The 24,734-nt window shown below is 39.4% G+C and overlaps 1 protein-coding gene across 2 annotated transcripts in view; it reads left to right on the top strand.

Moving 5' to 3' along the window:
• LOC136876418 (protein LZIC) overlaps positions 1-24,734 on the top strand; it is a 195,782-nt gene that overhangs the window by 19,897 nt on the left and 151,151 nt on the right. The window contains exon 1 of one of the 2 annotated variants that reach the window (XM_067150378.2): positions 17,116-18,517. The exons of the other annotated variant lie outside the window; for it this stretch is intronic. Coding sequence (XP_067006479.1) covers positions 18,516-18,517 — 2 coding nt within the window. The 5' untranslated portion in view covers positions 17,116-18,515. Of the gene's footprint in view, positions 1-17,115; positions 18,518-24,734 lie in introns of those variants that run through there. 2 annotated transcript variants of the gene reach the window in all.

Genomic DNA, 24,734 nt, shown 5'->3' with positions numbered 1-24,734 from the left:
CGGTCAAATTTCAAATAAAATGTTGGAGAATACTTTACATCCCAAGTTAAGTAGCGTAATTCCTCTATAACTGTCACACTCAAGCTGATCCCCTTTCTTATATATAGGACATATAATTCCTCATCCCATACTGAAGTAGCTACTTTTAGGAAAGTCCGTTCCAATTCATTGCCACCTTGCTTGAGCAGTTCCGCTGGAATATAATCTGTTCCTGTTGCCTTGTTATTCTTCAATTTCTTCATGGCAGTTATCACCTCTTCTAAAGTTGGTAGACCTATAGTCAGTCATTTTCTCCTTGCGCTTCAATTCAGAATGACAGGAGTTACTGTTCCAAAGGAAAGCAGGCTTAATAAGATTTGACAACTAGGAATTAGTTATATTTTCATCTACATTAATAATAAGAGCCGCACTGTGATATCAGGATTTCTTCATTTCGATAATTACTTATAAATTGTATAATTTTTAATTTATAAATTGATCTTTTATCATGAATTATTAAGAAAAGAATATATATTAGGACAATTTCTCTATGGAATATTGTACAAGTGTTTCCTTGACGACTGCTTTCTATTGTAGAAATAATTTATATATTTTCTCTTGAGTTATTTGTTTGTTTTAATCTTGTCAATCTTATGTTAATTTTAAGGACACTTCCTCTAAAGCATTACTTTGTCAATTTTATATATTTTTCATCTAAACAGTGTTATGTGGCTGAAGATGTTGATAATATACGAAACATGTACCACTTTTGACCATTAAAAATTGCCTTAAGCAATCATTGTATCGACTAGGTGGAAAATAAATACTTAATTGTGAATTCAGGAGTCTATCAAAGTGTCGCCGCCATCTTTCACGTATCTCTTTTCCTTCGCTAACAATTCTTCCTGTTTCATCCTTTATCAGGCTAGTTTTGCCACAGAAGGGTTTCCGTGCAGCATTTACCTCTCTGTAAAATTTCCTCGCCTCATTTTGATTTCTCAGAAGCTCCACTTCTTCAATATTTGCCTTCATCCACTCTCTTTTTCCTCTGATGGATCTTCTTTTCAATCCTCTGTTTTTCTTTATAGACTTCCTTCATTCTTCTTGCACAGTTTGATTGTAATGTCCTTCTCTATACCATGTTCTTCTCTTCTGTTGCTATTTCACACTCAGTGTCAAACCAAGGAAATCTTTTATATCTTTTTTCAATTCCTAGTGTTTCATTTGCTGACGTCTCCGCTGCATTTTTAATCATTTCCCACTGATACTCAATGTCGTTGCATTCTCCAGTATTTTCAAGGATCTGTATTATCTAGTGATGTGCGTGAGTGACGCTTGGACTCGCGAGAATCGAGTCTGGCGAGTCCGAGCCTCTCCGAGTAACCCATGCAAAGTACTTGAGTCTCCACGGTGCCGTCAAGATCCGTAACTGCGACCTGTGGCCGAACAGTCGGAATAAATACTCCATTCATTACATACTATTACAACAGCTAAGTAAATGATGACCATACCGTGAAACACGCGAATGTAAGACCGTAATATATTTGTTTCCAAATGCCATTCGTTTAGTTTGCCTCACAATGACATTCTTCTTTTTCTCCTTTGTCTGTATTTAGGTGGGCTTGTTCTTTACAGTGTATCTGTAGCGTAATGGTTAGCGTTATTAGCTGCCACACTTGGGTGCCTGGGTTCGATTCCCGGTACCACCAGAAATTTTAGAATGTCAAGAGGGCTGATATGTGGTTGAAATGGTACATGCAGCTCACCTGCAATGGGGGTTTTCCTGAAAGGAGCTACACAACCTCGGGATGAGGACATGAGTTTGCAGTTTTGCATTATATCTCCCATTTGGTAACTTGAGATACGGAGTGAAGATTAGGAACATAATTTAACAATTCATTGTAGGTATTGCATACTTCCTCCAGGGTGGTGATTGTTTTAAGAGGAAGTACAACTAGGCAATCATCCCCTATATAACACTAATCGGGAAGAAAAAATGGAAGGGATCCGTAACGTCGAAAAATTAAGGTATTGGCCAAAGGAAGTCAAGAGCGTAAAATAATGCCCTTTATAATACTGTAGAAATAGATTAGTCGAAAATGTACTTTTGTGCTACCTGATCTCTAAAATTTCACACTGTGCACCAGTAAAATGAAATGGCGTATGGCTTTTAGTGCGGGGAGTGTCCGAGGACATGTTCGGCTCGCCCATAGGCGACCTGCGCGTCGTAATGAGATGAAATGATGATGAAGACAACACACACACACCCAGCCTTCGTGCCAGCAAAATTAACCAATGATGGTTAAAATTCGCGACCCTGTTGTGTATCGAACCTGGGTCCCCTGGGACTAAAGGCCAGCACGCTAACCATTTAGTCATGGAGCCGGACTGTCCGGCGGTGATATTGTGGTACATAAGCACCTGGTCCACACGTTCTTTAGTTTACGTTACAATAAGGTTTCGTTGTGTAGGCCTATACATTCATGTGAATATGGCATAATGTACATGTTCGGCTGTATATCTTGTTGTGCAGTAGAACAACGCATGCCCTAGTTCAACGTCCACAACGTTCAATTGATTGAAGGAATGCTCTGGGCATTTACTGAGGTATCCATGAATAACATAATTATATTGTTTCGACCTCCGGTATTTTGTCCAGCCTTATAATATCGTACTTATTTTTTCGGTAAGGTACTGTATGTATGCTTCGGGATTAACAATGTTTCAAAGGGTGACTGTATTACTGCATCGCAACATTAGTTTGTACATTATATCACTGTGCATTATTGGGAAACGGAACCAATACTAATTGTCCTTAGCCTACCTACAATATTATGCATTGTGTTGTTTCCATTCACAGCTCGCAGATAGCGCTGCCAGCGTCCTCGGCCTCGAGTCCGGACTCGAGTACCTCGAGTTTTACGTCCCAGACTCGGTTCTTCGCGAGTCCATACACAACCCATCACTAGTATTATCCTCTCCTGATATTGCTTTTAAACTTCAGATGATTCTAGAGCTGTTATATTGTATTTTGGTATATTGGTGCGGGTTCCTTTGAATGCACTGGAGATCCTAGCCCTAATTCGTGCACGTACCAGGAAGTGGTCTGAGTATATATTTGGGTATCTGAGACTCCTCACATCTATCAACACATGATCAATCTGGCTAACTGTTTCCATCGGGCGATGTCCACGTTCCTTTATGTATATCTTTGTGTGGGAACAATGAAGAACCCACAACCATATTTCTAGATGCTGCAGATAATATAAGTCTCGTTCCATTATCATTACTTACAGTATATTTGCTGTGGGGATCAATTGTTGGCTTATATATCTGTTCCCTTTCCATCTGAACATTTAGATCACCAGCAACTATTTTAATGTCATGGCCTGGGCAACCATCATATGTTCTTTCCAAAAGTTCATAGAACAATTCTTTCTCTTCATCCTCAGATTCTTCTGTTGGTGCATGGGCATTAATTATAGAGTAATTAAAGAATTTACCCTTTATCTTGAGTACTGACATTCTTGGACTAATAGGTGTAAACCCAATTACAACGTTCTTTAGCTGGTGGTGTACCACAAATCCTGTGCCGAACTCGTGCTTCTCTCTCGCTACAGCTATAGAATATGCTAGCTTCTCGCTTTTCTAGAACTCCACTTCTGGTCCCACCTTACTTCTTGTAGAGCTATGATACTCTGCTTCAGCTTTATTATTTGGTTCAGCAGCACCTTCAGGGCTCCTGGGCGATACAAGGATCTCACATTCCAGGTTCCAATATAGAAATCTGACTTATGCTTTATATGTCTTTTCTTTCTTTCATGCACTGATGGTCGATTATCATTGTCCTTTTCCGCAACAAGTTTGTCTCCATTGATCAATCCGGCTTTCTTTCGTTGAAGTTTTGCAACTTGACCTTTTTTACAGAGTGGGGTGTCAGCCCTACGTCCAACCTCTTCCGGTGGACGGGTAATTTTTAATCAGGGTTTTCTTCCCTTAGCTTTTGGGGAACCAACGTCACATACTACAAGGCAGCAGCATTTTCACCATAGCCCCATTAGCTGCCACTTTTCAGGGTTCCTGCTGGGCCTTCACAGCTACCGAAGCGATCGCAGGGTACACTCAGTCCCCACTGTACATCACCCCACCAGGCAATCCCTTACTTTATGATGTTGCCCGTCTCCCATGACATAGACGAGGGTTTGGACTTACGGGAGACATTAAGCAAATACATCTGAAATTAATTTAATATCATTAAAATTTAATTTCCATAAAATACAAAGTAGTGTCTTAAAATATACAATAAAAATGTTATTTTGCAACATCTCAACATAAATAATTATAATAAAATTAACCAATTATTACAGAAATATTGTATCAAAAATATGAATATCGCATCTTACTAGAAAATCTATAAATATATAAAATAAGAGTTTTGTCTGTACAGTGCTCAGAATTTAAAAAGGATGGTATTTCTGTATCAGTTGTGTCAACAGGAACAAGGAAGTGCAGTTTTTAATTTTCCGTAACTTCTGTATGTATGTATGTATGTATGTATGTATGTATGTATGTATGTACACACATCACGAGAAAACGGCTGAAGTGAATTTAATGAAAATCGGTAGTCAAAGTCGGGGAATATGTCGCTACAATCTAGGCTATAAATAATTTTATTCACACTGAGTGAAATGGTAGTTTAGGGGGAAGGCCTAAAATTTAATTCTCAAATATTTGTGTTATTAGTGGTCATATCGATAAATAGGCCTGCTGTCATTTCTTGATGGATGCAGTACTTTTGCATCCATCTCTTGGCATAGGCCAGACCAAAGTGTAGTTTCCACTGAAGTCCCAGTCTCACCCATGACTGTGACAATATGGAAGCTGCTGGGGTGTGGGTCGTGCTGATTATTGGCATTCAGAGCACAACCAGTGCGTCTGAGTGTTATGAAAGGTGTTGCTCATAGGGTCAGTCGTGCTACAATAGCACTGCCTGGCCCAGTGAGGAAAGCAACGGTAAAGTACCTCACTCCTCGTCTTGCCTAGTATGCCTCATTTAGGTACTGCCATTGGTTTTTGTGGTATTCCTTTAACTGCATAGCCTTTGGTGGTGCTATTTGATGATCCAACCAGCCTCTGGGCTGATGACCTAACAGACAGACATCGATAAATACTACATAACTAAAGTTATAGGCCTATAGTATTAAACTTACAGTCAATTATGTCTTATACATTGTTACTGTACCGGCTATGATCACAGAGATCTGCATGAATTTGGATTTTTGTTACTAAGTCCATATCAGCACCGACTCACGAGAAAATGGGTAAATAGAATTTAATGAAAATCGGTATGTAAAGTCGGAGAATAAGGAACTACAGTCAACGCAAAAATACAATTTTGTAAGACACCCTAATATCACAGAGTCGAAAGAAAACTAAATGTGAAGGCCTACAATACAGAAAGCTCATAACATTGATCAACAAATACATTACATTGACCATTGTTTGTTGTGATGTGCTTTGTCTTCTGTTGCCACTCATCTCCAATAGATAGGATTACTGCTGCGTACAGAGTATTTTTTTTAAATTTTGCTTTACTTCGCACCGACACAGGTAGGTCTTATGGCGATGTGGGATAGGAAAGGGCTAGGAGTGTGAAGGAAGCGGCCTTGGCCTTAATTAAGGTACAGCCCCAGCATTTGCCAGGCGTGAAAATGAGGAAACCATTGAATACTATCTTCAGGGCTGCCTACAGTCGGGTTTGAATCCACTGTCTCCTGGATGCATGCTCACAGCTGCGGGCTCTTAACCACATGGGCAACTAGCCCGGTCGTACAGAGTGTAACAGCCTGTCTGAATATTGGCAGGAAGTAGCTGGGGAATTAGAAAACTTTCTTCTTTAGCATGCCATTCCTCTGGTTCATAAATTTTCTGATATTGCTGGTTCGTAACACACTGGTTCATCATAGTATTCGAGCTATTCAATCCCTACTCTGAGGTACTGATTGGAATGAGCAGAGTGCATATTTAACAGAATGACAGAGGAGTGTTCACGGCAGTCTGCAGCCTGGTCATTCCATCTTTGGAATTTTTGGACTGTTAGATCGGCACCGTAGTACTGTTCGTTAAAAGTGAGAAAATGTGCGGTTTTTCATTAGATCGAGTATTTTATATCATAACATTGCTTTTAATCGCTACATTCCTACTGCCTTTTTTGTAACGATGTATGTTGATTTCAGTTAGGAAAACCACAAAGTCGGTCTTTCTGAGAATCCTGTAGCGAAGCACGGGTGCATCAGCTAGTGTATAAATAAAATAAATGTATGGTAAAATAATAAACTGTTAAAAAAAATTCATAATTTCAAGAAAAAATGGAAATTAACACAAAACTAATTGTGAAATGGGTATTAAATGACTAAAGAGTTGTGCCAGATACTGACTTTACAAGTGTAGGTGACAGGTTCATCCTCCTTTCCAGAACATTAATAATCAGACCATGCCCCGTTCCTGTTTATCACTTGCTTTGGCCACTTGGGAATGGAATCTATTATATGTTGGAAAAAGTCTGATTCATTCCTTAGATGTCGGCACTGCGGTGTAGGGGTAGCATGCCTGCCTCTTACCCGGAGGCCCCGGGTTTGATTCCCGGCCAGCTCAGGGATTTTTACCTGGATCTGAGGGCTGGTTCGAGGTCCACTCAGCCTACGTTGATTGCAATTGAGGAGCTATCTGACGGTGAGATGACGGCCCCGGTGTAGAGAGCCAAGGATAATGGCAGAGAGTATTAGTCTTGATGACCACATGACACCTCATAATCTGCAGGCCTGCGGGCTAAGCAGGGGTCGCTTGGTAGGCCGTGGCCCTTCGGAGCTGTTGAGCCATGGGGTTTTTTTTTTTTTTTTTTTTTTTTCATTTCTTAGATTCACCCAAACTCGATGGCAGTGCATTAACAGCAGCGCTCTTGTCCTCTCCTGACCTGGAACCCACGTGTTTACCATTCTTGCCCAAACATGTTCTATTATGTTTAAGTCAGCTTCGGAGGCCAGTCAAGCACGTGAACGACAGGATGCTGTTAGAAGAAAGCTTAGGTTACATGTGCAGTGTGAACAAAGCAGTTATCTTGCACAAACTTGATAACGGTAACTTCTTCTACACTAGGAAAAATGGCACCTAAAATGCCCACATATTCACAAGCAGTCAAATCTTGAGTGACCTCTTAACAGCTCTCCTGGACCAGCACCACTTATCCACCCAAATACGCCACATGAAGCTGTTTACCTGGATTGGAGCAAAATACTTTTTCATCCAATCAAATTGTAATTTCCCGTTCTTGTCATGGAGTAACACTTTCTTGTAGTGCAGAGCCTACACAAAGTTCTCTGTGGATAGCTCGGCGATTGTGAATACCTGCAATGTGGAGTCGGCGACTCACGGTAGTCCAGCTTACTGGCAATTCCAATGCGGCATTTGCATTACCGATAGTCGCAAACAGAGAATTGTCCATAGTTGGAACGATTCCAGCATCCTGTTCCAGATTAGTTCTTCTAGGAACCTTGTTATGTGTCCTATGATCTACCAATCCTCCTTCACCTCATTCTTGCCATATTTCTACCCATCTCCAAACTGCCTTAAGACTGCATAGTATTGCATCATCTATTGCTTGGGAGACCATGTGAGCCTTCCACATGCAAATAATATGGCCTCGACTCACTTGTGATAAGATAGGAGCCATCTTACAGTGTTGCAGTATAACAAAATGTAGGCTGCGACGGAATACACTCATTGTGCCTTCAGCACTACCCATTTACTCCCTTCCTCTCCTTTTTGGTATTGAATTAACCTTCAACACTACCCCTTCATTCCCTACCTCCTTTTCAGTACTGGAATGGGGCAGTGTTGATTGTTTACGTTGGGACATCATTAATGTGCACACCGTTACCTCACAGTTTTGTAGCCATGAAGGGAGATAGGTCCTGTTTTTTCTACTCCGTCTTAACGCACGGCACTGACACCCGGGCTGAATTGGCTTAAGAAATGAGCTATACTCACTCCTGAAAACGACACCGCAGCAAGCATTGACTGATTCCTTATTGGGCAAACTTCCTACTCGGATGGTGAGATATAAGTCTGTGGACTCTGTGGTGAAGATAGAGGACTTGATTCACTACCCTATGGAGTTCCTTCACACACTTTAAGTCCACTAGATTTTCCACCTCCCAATCTCGGTCTGAAAGTCCTGCTACAAAATCTGATATCTCCTAAGCTTGGTAATGGCACCAGGCTGCAAGTGAATTGTCATAATAACATGATTAAAGCAACCATCTTCACGGGATTGTGTGTGGGGAAAACATTTTTCATGTCCCGCATTCCTTTGATTGCCTCCAATTACCAATTTCTGTTCAATTGATTACAATTTCCCCTTGAAGTATGCTTCACAGTAACAATTAACTAAGCTCAGAGGCAGTCTTTAAAAGTTGCTGGTGTGGTTTAAGGGATGATTGTTTATCCCATATGTAGCCTGTTCACATGTTAGCTCTCTTGACAGCCTTGTGATTCTGCAGCCACAGGATGAACGAAAAATGTAGTTTATAAAACAACATGACTTCAAGAACAACCTTAACACTAGAACCGCTGGAATATATTATATACCTATAACCGCCGATGCGGTCATTTTGATCGCTATTGAAATTATTAAATTTTCGTTCTCGGTACGCACAGTTACTCATTATTATCATTTTACCTCTGTTTGTGTATATTGCTTTATGAGTTTCAGTATTTAATTAGCAATAATTTTTTATTATGACTTTTTTTGCTAGTGGCTTTACGTCGCACCGACACAGATAGGTCTTATGGCAACAATGGGATAGGTAAGGCCTAGGAGTTGGAAGGAAGTGGCCGTGGCCATAATTAAGGTACAGCCCCAGCATTTGCCTGGTGTGAAAATGAGAAACCACAGAAAACCATTTCAGAGCTATTGACAGTGGGATTCGAACCCACTATCTCCCGGATTCAAGCTCACAGCAGCGCGCCCCTAACCGCATGGCCTACTCGCCTGCTAATTAGCAATAAAAAGAAGCCACGCACTCGTTACACTGTCATCACAAACATGCTGCTTTGAATATGGAGTAAGTCCTGGAATTTCTTTCAATGGGGTATGGCGAACAATCCAACCACAGGTTTCATCTTCCCAGTCTGCTACATCCCACTCCCTGATGCCATCAGTACCTAATGGTGCATTATCTGGCCATGGGAGGCTTTTACCTTGGTTGTTGCGTCCTCTATGATACTAGTGCGGGTTACTGTTTCTATGGCTGTAATAGAATAATTGAAAACTAGTCAGTACTCAGCCTATATGATGGATCATTGTAATTGTAGTACGGTATAAATCAAGGAATTTCACCCAATTTGTTACGCTGATAGTTATAACACTAATATCAACTTACCTTCAGCCCGAACAATCTGGTTTTCACTGTGATCTGAATCACTGCTTTTCGAGTTATCACTTGACTGATAGTAATCTTTGTATATATTTTCTCTTTTTAGGTCCTTTATATCTGGGCCACATTATTTTGCTATTTGCTTTACATCGCACCAACACAGATAGGTCTTATGGCGACAATGTGACAGGAAAAGCCTAGGAGTGGGAAGGAAGCGGTCGTGGCCTTAATTAAGGTACAGCCCCAGCATTTGCCTGGTGTGAAAATGGGAAACCACGGAAAACCATCATCAGGGCTGCCGACAGTGGGGTTCGAACCCAATATCTCCCGGACGAAAACGGTCTTCAGAAGGTGATGGCAAAGTATTTTGAAAAACTTTATAATGAGGATGACTTCTTGGAGGAAGAAGGAGATAAGAAAATGGAAATAATAGATGGAGAAAAAGAAGAGAACCCGATAACATGGTTGGAACTTGAAAGGGCAGTGAAAGCTATGACTAAAGGTAAAGCAAGTGGAAAAGACAAATTCAATGCTGCTATGATTAAGGCAGCAGGAAGCATTTTACTACAATGGCTATACCGACCCCTCAATGCTATATGGAAGGATACTTGAAGATTGGCAACAAGGAAGCATTGTACCACTGTTCAAAAAAAGAAAATAGGAAAAAATTTGAAAATTATAGAGGTATAACCCTATTATCACATGGGCTAAAAATAATGGAGAAAGTCATAGACAAAAGAGTGAGGGATATAATAGAAACGCAGTTAGAGGAAGAACAGTATGGCTTTAGACCAAATACGTCAACAAGAGGAAAAGCTGGGCCTTATTCACACAGAAATTGAGAGATGATATGCAGGGCAGCAAGAAATTACTGTATGGTATCTTAAGAAACAAAAAGAGAGATCAAGTAAACACCAGATTTATGAAGGATGAAGGTGGCATAATATTAACAAAGCCATAAGAAATAGATGGAGAGAGTATTTTCAGAAGCTGCTGAACAGTCATTCAATGGACGACCAGGAAAGGCAATTAGTTGAAGAAATGGATAAAGAAATTACATTACAATGAATGAAATTGAAATGGCAGTAAGAAAAATGAAGAATTTAAAAACTGCTGGAATAGATGAAAGTTCAGTGGAGATGATAAAGGCAGCTGGAGTTGTAGGCCTGCAGTGGACATATCAGGTTCTCAGGAATGTCTGGGAGAATAAGGAGGTCGCTGAGGATTGGCAAAAAGGAATAATCATCCCAATTTTCAAGAAAGACGATAAGAGAGTTTTGAAGAACTACAGGGGAATTACTCTAATATCCCATATTGCTAACATAATGGAAAGGATACTGGAAAGTAGAATAAGGTTGGGAGTTGAGAATCAGATACAGGAAGATCAGTTAGGTTTCAGAAGTGGAAGGTCAATAATATAGCCCATTTTCATTATGAGACAACTAATGGAAAAGCAATGGGAGTACGGGAATGATATGGTGATGACATTCATTGACATTGAAAAGGCATATGACATTGTCCCAGGACTAAAGTTTGGGACAGTCTGGTGCGAAAAGGAATTGGACAGCGATTAATAAAAATTATCATGGCATAGTATAAGGAATTTTGTAGTTGCGTGCAAACACAAGTTGGCAGGACAAGTTGGTTCAAAACATCTGGTGGGCTGAGACAGGGAAGTGTTCTATCACCAATTCTGTTCACAATAGTAATGGATGACATCATGAGAACAGCAAAAGCAGCATATGGGGGAAGAGAAATGAACATGATGTTATTTGCAGATGATATTGTGATTTGGAGAGAAGACGACAGGAAGGTTCAAGAACAGTCGAATGTGGTGAATGGGAAGATTGAAGAATGTGGATTGAAAATAAGTGTAGAAAAGAGTAAAACTCTTGTTATGACTAGAGGGGAGAAAGAAGGGAAAGGTCAAATTAGACTTGCAGACAAGCCCCTGGAAGTAGTGGAAACGTTCAAATACTTGGGGAGTGCATTAATGGAGAATGCTAGACTGGATGCTGAGATTAATAAGAGGATTCAGGCTGGAAGTTGTTTCTATCGAAGTGTGAGAAACATGTTATGGGACAAAGATGTGCCAGTGGAAGGAAAGGATACTATGTACAAGATGTATTACGTACCCATAACAACTTACGAAGCAGAAACTTGGACAATGACAAAGAAGGATGAGAGTCGAATACAGGCAGCCGAAATGAAGTTCTTGAGGAGTATGATACTGAAGAGTAGAAGAGACAAAATAAGGAATGAGAAAATCCGGGAAGAAATTGGAGTGGAAAAAATGAATGATAGAATAGAGAAGAGCCGACTAAGATGGTTTGGGCATATAAAGCGAATGAGTGACGAAAGAATGCCAAAAAAGGTGATGGAAATGCAAATCCAAGGAAGGAGAGGCCGTGGACGACCACGATTGAGATGGAAGGACACAATCCAACGCAGTATTATAGAAAGAAACCTGGACTGGGACACAGTGTTGGAGGAGTGGTGGAAAGACCGAAGAAAGTGGAGAGAAACCATATTTGCCCCTATCTGGCTACAGCTGGATAAAGGGAAATGATGATGATATCAACAATAGACTTGATATTTACAGTGCAAACGATAATGGAAAAATATCTGGAAAGGAACAAGGAAATCATCTTCGTATTTTTTGGATTTGGACAAAGCTTATGATACAGTTAAGAGAAAATGTGTATGGGAATGCCTAATGAAAAGGAATGTACCAAAATCATTAATTAACAAGATAAAAATGTTTTATCGTGAGTAGGGCTTGGAAGTTTGTTAATTGTTTTTTTTTTTTTTTTTTTTTTTTTTTTTTTTTTTTAGGGGTTAAAAATGTATGCTTATACATTATGTGCACAAATTATGGAATTTTCAATAATTTGAACATGCTTTTATGGTGCATATTACTACATATTTTCAACCCATGTCAGGTCAGAATATATTCTGCTATTGTATGCAACATTAGACGGTACTACCTGTGACTGGCGGCCGATACCAAACCAGGCAAACTAAGGGAAAACCAATAGCTGTAAGCAGAGGAGTTTTCCCTTGAAAGGTTGGATAAGATGAGACCTTTGTGTGGGAAATAACACAAATTCATCAACTGCTGCCTTGCAGTGAGGTAGGGGACTGCCAAAGGCTAGGAGACCACCCTGAAAGAAAATCCTCGAGTACGTTAGGCCTAGCAAGTCAGTACAGGAGTACAATGCAGTTGCTTTTAAAACAGAAACGAGCCTTGGAAAGAAACATATTTTGAATGTCGACAATACTTCAAGTACTCTTGGAACTAATGAAGATGCCATGTCCGATGTTCATTCAAGATGCACGAGAAGAATCGATCATAGAAACAAGCTTTGGATTGTAACCTTAAACTTTATGACTCTAACAGGAAAATGCAACAAAATCACGGATTTAATGAACCGTAGACGTATTCACATCCTAGGGCTAAGTGAAACCAAATGGAAAGGTTGCAACACAAGAATGTCAGAGGACGGATATAAATTAGGCTATACTGGAGTGGTAATCCTGCAGTGGCGAAGAATGGAGTTGGTTTTATACTCCATAAAGACATCGATAGTGTAACAGATGTCTCCTTCATCAATGAGAGATTAATCAAAGCTAAAATATGCCTAAATGGAGAAACTCAAACTGTAATCCAATTTTATGCTCCCCAGCAGGGTTGTGGCGATGACCAAAAAGCAAGCTTCCTAGAAAAACTGGAGGACATCATTGATGAAGAGAACATAATGATAATTGGGGATTTTAATGCCCAGGTAGGAACTGATAGGTCAGGTTATGAAGGCATTATTGGTCAATATGGATTTGGTAATAGAAATGAGTAGGGTGAACTTCTACTTGATCTATGTACACAAAACCAACTTCTGGTGAAGAACTCGTGGTTTCAGAAACGGGATAGCCACAAGATAACGAGATACAGCTGGGATGGTCAATATAGATCAGTGATAGATCTAATCATCAGAGATAAGTCAAGTGGAGATAAGGTGCATGATGTAAAAGTGATACCTAGTGAGAGCATTGATAGTGTCCATAGACTCCTCATTGCAGACCTAAAAGGCACCAAACCTATTACTAAAGTAAACAAGAAGAAAAAAACACAAATTAAAGACTGGAGATTGAAAGATGTGAAAGTCAAACAGCAGTTTCAAGAGGAAATCAGAACTAAAATACCAATAAGACACAAAGGAAGGTAATGAAGAATGGAATGATTTTAAGGCAAGTCTGGTTGGTAGTGCAGGTAAAATATGTGGAAGAAAAAGCAGAAGAGTGAGAGAGAAAAGAACATTTTGGTGGAATGATAGTGGAAGAAGCCATAATGAAAAGGAATAAAGCCAAAAAACTTCTTGATGTGGCTAAGTCTGACAGAGGAATCAACAGCGACCAAATAAACAACAATAAATTGGAAGAGATGGCAAAGGAATATAGATACAGAAAGTTGGAAGTCAAGAGAATTGTACGGGAAGAAAAAGAGAAAAGTTTGAAAGAATTTACAACTAAACTGGAAGAAGACAGTAAAGGGAATATGAAAATGATATATGGAATAGTAAAAAGTAAAAGATCAGATAAAGAAGCTATTACAGCTCTGGAGACAGCAGATGGGAATATAGTTCGCAATATGAAAGAGATCACGGATACAATGGGGCAGTATTTCGACAAGCTCCTAAATGGCCCTAAGATCTCTGTTGAGGATGTAGGACAGAAAACAATAGAGGAAGATATCCCAATTACATGGATAGAAGTAGAGCAAGCTCTCCATAGGTTGAGAAGTGGTAAGTCAGCAGGAGCTGATGAAATTACAGCTGACATGATTAAAGCTGCTGGTCTGCCAGGAATATAATGGCTGTGTAGAGTTCTCAGAACAATATGGAAGGATAACGAAATACCTGAAGATTGGACAAAAGGGGTGATAGTTCCTATCTTTAAGAAAGGGAGTAGTAGGAAAAGTGAAAATTACAGAGGCATTACCCTCTTACCACATGGCCTTAAAATTATGGAGAAGATCATTGAAGCCAGAGTAAGGGATATACTAGAGCCTATATTAGAAGAGGAACAACATGGCTTTAGGACTGGAAGAAGCACAACAGATCTGATATTTGCTTTGAGGATGTTGGCAGAGAAACACTGGGAAAGAGGAAAAGACCTAATTATTGTGTTTATGGACCTTGAAAAGGCGTATGATAATGTTCCTAGATCAACTATTTGGAAAAGTCTTAGAAAACTTGGTGTACCGGAGTACCTTATTAGGAAGATCCAAAAGTTATATACTAATTGTAAAAGCTGTGTCAGAATTGGAGATGGTCATTCTGAATGATTCAATACAACCAAAGGAGTTCAACGGGGAAGTGCGCCGGGCTGAGTGGCTCAGACGGAAATTCTAAGTTCCCATGAAGGGAATTAGATTCTTTTCCACCAATAGAGCATATCAAAAATCAGATAAAAAATTAGGCCTTCTAACCCCAACTTGGCAGGTTCGATCCTGGCTTAGTCTGGTGGTATTTGAAGGTGCTCAAATACGACAGCCCCGTGTCGGTAGATTTACTGGCGCATGAAAGAACTCCTGCGGTACTAAATTCCGGCACCTCGGCGTCTCCGAAAACCTTAAAAAGTAGTTAGTGGGACGTAAAGCAAATAACATTATTATTATTAACAGGGAAGTGCCTTATAACCTCTTCTATTCATAGCAGTTATGGATACCATTTTAACTCATTGGGCCCGAGCCACAGAACCGTTCCGTGCTTCGTCACGGTGGACCAAATGCCGGACCACGGAACTGTTGCGTTGTGTCGTTTTACTACGTAATTCAACTTTTCCTCAAGAGATGGCAGAGTGAGTTGCATTTGTGATTTGTGTAGGGACTCTTTGCAATGTTATATGCTCTTTGCTAATATATATCGATAGTGTACTTGGTAATATTAGTTTGAAGTGCGCTATCTCTAGACTTTGAGACTCGCTTGTAAACAAGATGGCTGCCAGTATAGAACTGATATTTACTGATATATAACCCCTTTTAGTAAGTAATGATGATTAGAAATGTAATTTTTTTCAGTGAAATTAGTAGTAATATTAGTACTAGTGTGAGCAATGCTCCTGAAGAACAAATAGATGTGGAAATCGAAGAGGAAGTGCAAAGAGAAGACTGTGTTACAGCTCAGCAGGCGGACTGAGTACGGTCCTGTGATGCTAATAAAATAAAATGTTTTACTGTATTCCTTGTTCCACAGGAAAGCCTTTTGTTTTCATATATATTTAAATCTTTAATGGTCGTGTAAGGAAGAAATTCCTCACGATATGAAGCGACACTATATTTCCTCCAAAATAATCCCAGCGCCAATGCAGTTTCAATCCAACAAATATGCAGGGCTCAATGGGTTAAAGGAACTAAAAGGAAAAGGTAATATGGTAAAGATCTTCAGGCTCTGGTGTTTGCAGACAATGTGGCAATATGGGATGAAACAGAGGAGGGAGTGCAAAATAACTGAATGCATGGTGTAAGAAGTTTGATGATTATGGAATGAAATTGAACCCATCAAAAACCTAGCATTGAAAATCAGCAGACATAATACAGAATGCAACATAAAAATACAGGACCACCAAGTTGAAATAGTACACCAGTTCAGTTATTTAGGAGGTGTAATGGCTAGTAATAACAGAGCTGTGATAGAAATAACAAACAGAGTAACCAAAGGCTCTAACTTTAAGAGTATCGTTAGACACCTACTATGGGATGAGAAGGTCCCACAAAGAACAAAAATGACTCTGTACAAGTCATATTTCATTCCCATGTACATATTCTCTGGAAATCTGCACACTAACATCAAAGGATTGTAGTAGGATTCAAGCCTGTGAAATGAAATTTCTTAGAACTGCCCTCCAAATGACCCGACTTGATCATGTGAAAAATGATGAGATCCGATCTAACCTAGGTCTAAATGAATCTATGGAGGAAAGACTTAGGTCATCTAGACTTAAATGGTTTGGGCATGTTAAACGAATGAATAGCACAAGGTTACTATGTGCTTATTTGGAAAAGAGAATAACAGGTAGAAGACCAGCTGGTAGACCAAGAAGAACATGGGTGGACCAGCTGAGGGAAGACGTGGAAAGAAGAGGATGGAATTGGGAATCTGTCTTGGACAATGAAATGTTTTTGAATAGGCAACTTTGGAAGATGCTAGTTTTCAAACATCCTACCTGGCTTGCTGGAAGGGCAAACCGATGATGATGATGATGATGATGATGATGATGATGATGATGATGATTACTACATATTTTCGTGATTTTGCTAAATGCATCATATTTTAATATTTGAGCGCCTATAAGGCATATTTAATCTGTTTAATGGCTTTTACAGTATTTTTTAATCAGCTTTTTCATCTGGTTGATGTTGGCAGTAATGTTGCACATGATGATGCAACTTGTCATGTGGTGAGGAATTGTCACGCAGTGAATCCCGTTTCATCATCTACCATCACTGTTGACTGGCTGTCCGTTGAGTCGTGTAGCGCTGTTGTGAACTGTTTGTGACAAAACTATGTTTTGTGTATAAAGTGTCCGTTAAAAATTTCTTTAAATACTGAAAATAAGGGCAACTTTGAATTGTAGATTAACTAATTTACAGAAGAAATTTTCAGGTGACTTCATATCTATAGATAATAGGGTTCATATTCTGTGGAGCGTGTGAGAAAACTATAGGGAGTGAGAAAGAATTTCAAATAGTTCAACACATAAACACACCAAAACATAAGGAGAATTTAACTAGCAAACTCGCAAATAAAGAGCCTGTTCAAAAACAACTATTAGTGTCTAGGAAGTAGGATTAGTGAATTTTCTTAAGACTTGTGCCAAGCATTTTTAGTTGCTGATATTCCCTTGTAAAAAATTCATAACCCCGCATTAAAACATTTTCTTGCCAAATACACTCAACATGTGCCTGAAGCAAGTACATTGCGTAAGACGTACATAGGACGTTGTTACAATAATGTATTGTCAAATTTACAAATTTAATTAGCGGATCAGTTTGTGTGGTTGTCTATTGATGAAACCACTGATTCTGAGGGCCGATTTATTGCTAATGTAATTGTGGGCGCCTTAAATAAGGAACAAAAGACGATATATTTTCTTACGTGTGTGAACTGCTGGCCACTAACCATGTAACCGTAACACAGTATTATTATGGCCATCTGGAATCAAATACGACCGGCTACTTTTATTTGTTACCGAATCAGGTACTTATATGGTAAAATCAGGACAAACACTGAAAGGCATTTTTCCTAACTTAATTCATATAATTTGTTTGGCACATGCTCTTAATCGCGTTGCTGAGACGATACGCAATTTTTTCCCATTGGTGGATCGATTTGTGGCCTGTTCAAAGAAAATTTTTGTTAAATCTCCTTCCAGAGTCAAGTTGTTTAGATCAACAGCACCCAATATCCCACTTCCCCCAGTGTTGACATGATGCGGAACATGGCTGGATGCAGCTTTGTATTACGCTCAGCACATAGAAGTATTCAAAGAGGTTGTTGATTCATTGGACTCGAATGAAGCTGCATCAATACAAACAGTGCAAAATATTCTGTCAGACATTGAGTTAGAAGAGAATCTTGTTTTTATAATTGCCCATTTTCTTCTTTTTTACCAACCACCATGTCACTGGAAGCTGTAGGATCTCCCTTAAAGGAAATGCTTACTGTTTTCGAAAAAAATATATCCAATCTAAATTCTGTTCCTGGTAGTGTGGGACAAAAAGTGAAAGAAAAAATAAATTATGCAACTTCAAGAAAAAAAAAATCTGGTTATAAACAGTTGTGCGATATCCGAGACATTATCGAAGGAAAACCGTCCATCACACCAAGTGACTTGCCTCATTCTGTGGAGCAGTTATCATCATTTGAATATGCCCCAATAACATCTTATGATGTGGAAAAAAGTTTTTCACGTTACACAAGTGTCTTGCGAGACAATAGACGATGGTTTTCAATTGAAAATTTGTGCAAAGTGATGGTTGTGAACTACAATTCATCACTCAGCATTGACAGCAGGACCATTTCTGCTTCAACCTCCAAAGAATAAATGTAAGTTAATTATTATCAATAACCTGACTTGTCTACTGCCATTTTTTTCATTTTAATATTGCCTATTTATTGTCATATTTTCAAGTTTTTAAGAGCATATTTCCATGCATATTTCTTAGCTTTTTAGGGCATGAACTTCCGAGCCTTAATCATGAGAGTAAAATCAGTGAATAAGTGGGGAGTGGTGACTCAAAAACATTTTATACAGAAAAAGGTCTCAAGCAAGGAAGTGCACTGTCGCCATTATTGTTTATTATAGAGATGGGTCACATGCAAATCGCTGTCTAAACTTTCCACAGACACGAGTCGGCAAACCATACACTTCCATCATACCCAACTTATCACACTGGGGCAAAACGCTTGCAACCAGGAATGAGTTAGCTGGGAAATTTATAATCTCCAATAACGGACCAGCTTTTTTGCTCTAGTGTCAGTCGGTTAGCCATTGTGTCAACTAAAAACAGAAGAGATTGAAGACATTGCATTGATCAGCTGTGCAACAACTGAAAATCTAACAATACAACATAATGCATGTTACAATACATTTCAATAAAGTATTTCTGATCTCTACGAGTTATGTCCATTTGAGTGTTAACATAATTTTGACTAACCCTGTATATCCCAATCCATTGTCTTCAGTATATCCCCAGAAATCTTATTAATTCCAGCTGCTTTTCTAGTTTTCAACATTTGTATCTTATTGTAAATGTTATCATAGGTAAATTTTAATAGGCTACTTCTTTAGTATTAGTCACCTCCTCTATTTGGACATTATCCTTGTAACCAACAATCTTTACATACTGTTGACTGAATACTTCTGCCTTCTGAAGATCCTCGCATACACACTCCCCTTGTTCATTAATGATTCTTGGAATGCCCTTCTTGGAACCTGTTTCTGCCTTAAAGTAACTGTATATACCCTTCCATTTTTCACTAAAATTTGTATGAATGCCAATTAAGCTTGCCATCATGTTATCCTCAGCTGACCTCTTTGCTAGATTCAATTTTTCCTTACTCACACAACCATTTCTATTTTTTTAAATTTTTTTTTTAACCTGCACCTCCTTCTTAGTCTCTTCATTTCTAAAGGTACAAACCTGTTTTCACATTCCTCAACAATTGCTTTAAACCCATCCCAGAGTCTGTTTACATTCTTACTGTTTTCTACCGATCAGAGTTCCTTTTTGAAACTCCCTCATGCCTGTTTTATCAGCCATACGATACTGCCAAATAGTCCTACTTTTAAGACCTTCCTTTCTATCACATTTATTTTTAACTGTGACAAAAACAGCTTCATAATCACTAATACCATCTATTACTTTATAGAGCTCATCTAGTTTTACCAGCACCAGGTCCAGAATATTTTTCTCCCTAGTTGGTTCTATCACTTTCTGAATCTCCTGTGCTTCCAATATTAACTTATTTGCTATTTGTTGGTCATGCTTCCTGTCATTCGCATTGCCTTTCCAATTGACGTTTAGTAAATTGAGATCACCCATTACAATCGCGTTCCTTTCCACATTGTTTCCCACATAGCTGATTATCTTATTAAATACAATAAATCCGAATCAGTGTCAGTGCTACCTTTTCCCGATCTGTAGGCCTACACTCCAAAGACATCTAGTTGCCTATTATCTTTAGAAATGAGCCTTACCCCTAGAATTTCGTGCTTGTCGTCTTTAACTTTTTCGTAGCTTACAAATTCTTCTTTCACGAGAATGAATACTCCCCCTCCTACCATTCCTATCCTATCTCTACGATACACCCTCCAGTTCCGTGAGAATATTTCTGCATCCATTATATCATTTCTCAGCCATGATTCAACTCTTATTACAGTATCTGGTAGGTATATATCTATTAAATTACTTAGTTCTATTCCTTTCATTACAGTACTACAATTCAACACTTACATTCTTGTGTTGTTCCTAGTTGACTTCCAGATCCCCGTACCCTTATCACCGCTCACTAGACCACCTCATTTCCCTGATTATACCTCCCTATAACCCTTCTAAACAACTTTCCTAATTTATACGTACCACTGGGATTTCTCTTTCTGCTACTTGCTTTACGTCGCACCGACACAGGTAGGTCTTATGGCGATGATGGGACAGGGAAGGGCTAGGAGTGGGAAGGAAGCGGCCGTGGCCTTAATTAAGGTACATCCCCAGCATTTGCCTGGTGTGAAAATGGGAAACCAGGGAAAACCATCTTCAGGGCTGCCGACAGTGAATGCCAACTGAGCACAGATCCCTATCTCCTACCCACCCATTACGATCTAGAATTCTCACTCCCAGTTTCCTGCATACCTACTCCATAGTTTTGTTTAAATCCCCTATCAACTTCCAGTCAGTATGCCTTGTACACAGTATTCCACTGATTACAGTCTCCCCATCCTTAAACTTCACCTGTGCTGCATTTACCAGATCCCACACATCCCCAACTATGTTGGTACTTATACGTGCTTGCCGTACGTTGATCCGTACATGAAAAACTACCACCTTCTCCTTTCCCTCTTCCTTCTCTTCTACTTTCCTCAGCATCTGCTTTAACCTAATTCCTGGATAACACTCTACCCTGTTTCTCTTTCCTCCACACACACACTCCTCACGTGTCTAACAATGGAATCCCCCCATGACCGGAGCTTCGACCCTGCCCACGTCATTTGATCCCTTACCCTCCTGGTCTGCCCTATATTCCCTGACGGCAGCGGAAGAAACTTCCTCCTCCCTTTTCTCCCTCCCATGACCCTATTCCACCTGTTTTTTCCTATCCCCTACTCTACATTTATTTTTCCTACATTTTCTTTTCCTCGTACTTCCACACTTCCCAGCAACAATTCCCTGTTCATCTTCCCTCAGTTGTTCTACCTACAGCGACTCGTATCGATTTCTCAGGCACCTGTCCTGAATAGAGCCCTTACCCTGTCATGTCCTTCCCCTTGAAACATTAGACCACCGAGCTCGATAGCTGCAGTCGCTTGAGTGCGGGTGGCCAGTATCTAGTATTTGGGACATAGTAGGTTCGAACCCCACTGTCGGTAGTCCTGAAAATGGTTTTCGTGGTTTCCCATTTTCACACCAGGCAAATGCTGGGACTGTACCTTAATTAAGGGCACGGCCGCTTCCTTCCCACTCCTAGCCCTTTCCTGTCCCATCGTCGCCGTAAGACCTATCTGTGTCGGTGCGACGTAAAACAACTAGCAAAAAAAAAAGAAAGAAACATTAGACCACCTGTCTTCTACGATTTCCCCCTTTCCTTCCCATACCTGTTTTAAACCTACTGTATCCTGCACATTGTTTTGAAGGAGGCCTGCCTTCCTTCCTGTCCTCTGTGGGAATCCTCATTATCTCCCTCAAACTCTCCAACTCCTCCCTAATACTCCTTAATGCCTGGCCACACCCACAGTTCCTACACTTGCCCCCTATAGCCATTCTTTATGGAATAATGAAGAGAAGAAAGAAAATAATTTATTCTGTGCAACAAAAAAATGAAAGGGAAGACATATTGTCTAGGATAGTATGCAAAGATCACACAACAATAAGGTTATTAATATACTACTACAATACTACGTAGACGTACTAAATTTAATTGCTACAACGCCTTAACAGTGTAACCGTCCAGGCTTCTCCAGCCATATTAAATGTTATTCTATAGTCCTATTACGTGATATCACTCAATATCAAAATTATCTGTCATGGGCAATTATTCATTAAGACCTGTTATTTTAACTTCAGTCAGTTGTGAATGAGAAGGCTTTTGGAATCATACTGCATATACTAGAACATCACTTATTATTATATTATAAGATAGGAATTCATTATGTACTGTAAATATGGTCAATATGTTGAGACAGAGTTTGTATCATTTCATCTCATACTTGTGTACACGGAAAAGTTATTCTTGACGCTGGAAATTTTGGATGACTCACTGGGTTTAACTCATGAGCAAAGTATTATACAGCGGCCCGCGTGCAAGGCTAGCGAAAGCTACGAGACTACATCACCGACACACATACTGCTTACACGTGAAGAAAGAAGAGAGGGAAGATATGATATGAGATCAACGAATCCGATGCTACGTTGTAAAGATACTTGGTATGAAGCAGTTACCTAGGGAGGGGATGGCTCGTGTATATTATTCCGCACGGAGCAATCCAGAAACACACAATTATTATTTTCGGGACAGTGAGTTGTTGCTTCAAGATACAGTACGTAGCTGCTGTGATGCTTTCGGGTCAGGGTGAGACGAAATAAGTATACGGCTTGTAGTATATTTTATATTTTGGACGAAAAACTACATTAGTTCAAGTCTACGGTACTTGGTACAAGTCTGTATTGTATCAGGAGAATAGCTAAGTTGGATTGAGATTTCTGATAACATTGAAAAATTCATAATACCGAATTTTCTCCTCCTAAGATCAGCGGTGATCAATTTTCGCAAGCATAGGGCCAATGTCTAATATAAAGACTAAGCAATTAGGGAGTGCTAGTCTAGATAGCCCAAACCATACTGCAGAAGGAAGGAAGGATATCCATGGAGCCAGTCTACAACGAAAAAAGGGGAACGAGTAATCACGGAATACAGATTACCTCAACGGAAGTTACAATTAGTGAGCCACAATTTGGTAATGCAAGCAACAGAAAATTATAGTAACGTTAAATTCTTAATTCCCTCCAAGCTAAAAGGAACTTTACTGACTCATCTCATTTCTTTGTTTAATAAATTCATTTGACCAGATATTGCATTAATTTTCTTTCTCAAAGCGATACTTAACGGTTAATTTTTTTAAAATCTTACCTCTGTGATTTAAGTATAAGTCTGTATGCTATTCAGTATAAATTTTGCTGTACAGTTTTGTTTAAAACTGTAAAGCTAGCGCCCAAACAATACATAAAGAAATGGGAAACCATGGAATGATAATTGATATTCCATTTGCGTGGCAATTTGTGGGCAAGCTACATATAGTTTATATTTATATTCATGTGTCCCCAGCTATTAACTTTTGTCTCCCGAAGTGTGAAGCTGAGGAGAGTGAACAGTTACAACAGAAACAGTTCTTATCAGACCTCATTAATGAGAAACATTGGTCCATTTAACAGAATCCTACAACTGAATGTCGAAAGAATTATCAAGGCAAAGTGTTACCTGTCGAAATTCCTGCTGGACAATAACATCAATATTGCCGCCATTTAGGAAACTCGTGTTTCCAGTGAAGAAATATTCCAAAGCAGAGGTCAAATTCCTGGATGTACTGCTCTTGGTGCAACTTATCAAAAGGTATATGGAATTGCTACGTATGTTCGGAGCAACTTAAACTAGGCTTCGCTGATATCTGTTAATGTGAAGGAAGATATACAGTTGTCATACAAGTGCATGATATCACTATCACAAATGTTTATGAGCCATCCAAGACACCCTGGTCCGATTTTGTCGTACAAACTGCAATTTATGTAGGGGACTTCGTCATCATGAATTTTGGAAATAATTAGACTATGATGAAAATGGAAGCATGCCTGCAGAATGAGCTGAAGTGAACAATCTTGTTCTACGGTTCCATTTTTATGAGTTTCAGCTTGACAGTTCACTGGGAGTCAGACGGTGGTGCCAAACGGCTATGAATACAAACAGCTAATTTACGATACACAACACAAACGGAAATGTATATACTGGAATATGTCCATAATCAGTTATTCTTTGTAGCAACGTACTTAATTCACATAAGATGAACAACAATACACAACACATTTAAGAAAGGGCTACAAGATAAAAATGTCAATGCTCGAATATCTAAAAACGTGAGAAAATCAAATTTCTACTCATCCTATAGAAGAGTTTGCGTTGCTGTTAGATTCATTTTCCCCTAAGGAAGGAAATAATCCTACAAAGGGAACACACCACTCATTCTGAGTCACTATCGGCATTGTCATCGTCTGTTGAGGTTTCACTCTCACCTGACCCTAAAGAGATAATAAAGTCTTCAACATAATCGTCTGCGAGACTTTATTTCTCCCAACCTTGAATCATCTCTGATTTCGTGTGTCTTACAACGTTGCTCCAGTCCTCCACACTTATACGGCCTACGGCTTCAAAAATAAGTCAACTGCCTAATCTGTGAAGAGTCGGTTATTCTCAGCTACATAACCCTTCACTTGGGCCCAAATCAGTTCTCTGGCATTAAAATGGCAATTGCAATCAATTTCCCGGAATGGCTTCGTAG

Source organism: Anabrus simplex, chromosome 6, assembly GCF_040414725.1.
Source record: "Anabrus simplex isolate iqAnaSimp1 chromosome 6, ASM4041472v1, whole genome shotgun sequence".
In the NCBI taxonomy this organism is placed as follows: Eukaryota; Metazoa; Arthropoda; class Insecta; order Orthoptera; family Tettigoniidae; genus Anabrus; species Anabrus simplex.
The sequence above is the reverse complement of the archived record's forward strand: the minus strand, read 5'-3'. Positions and strand labels throughout refer to the sequence as shown.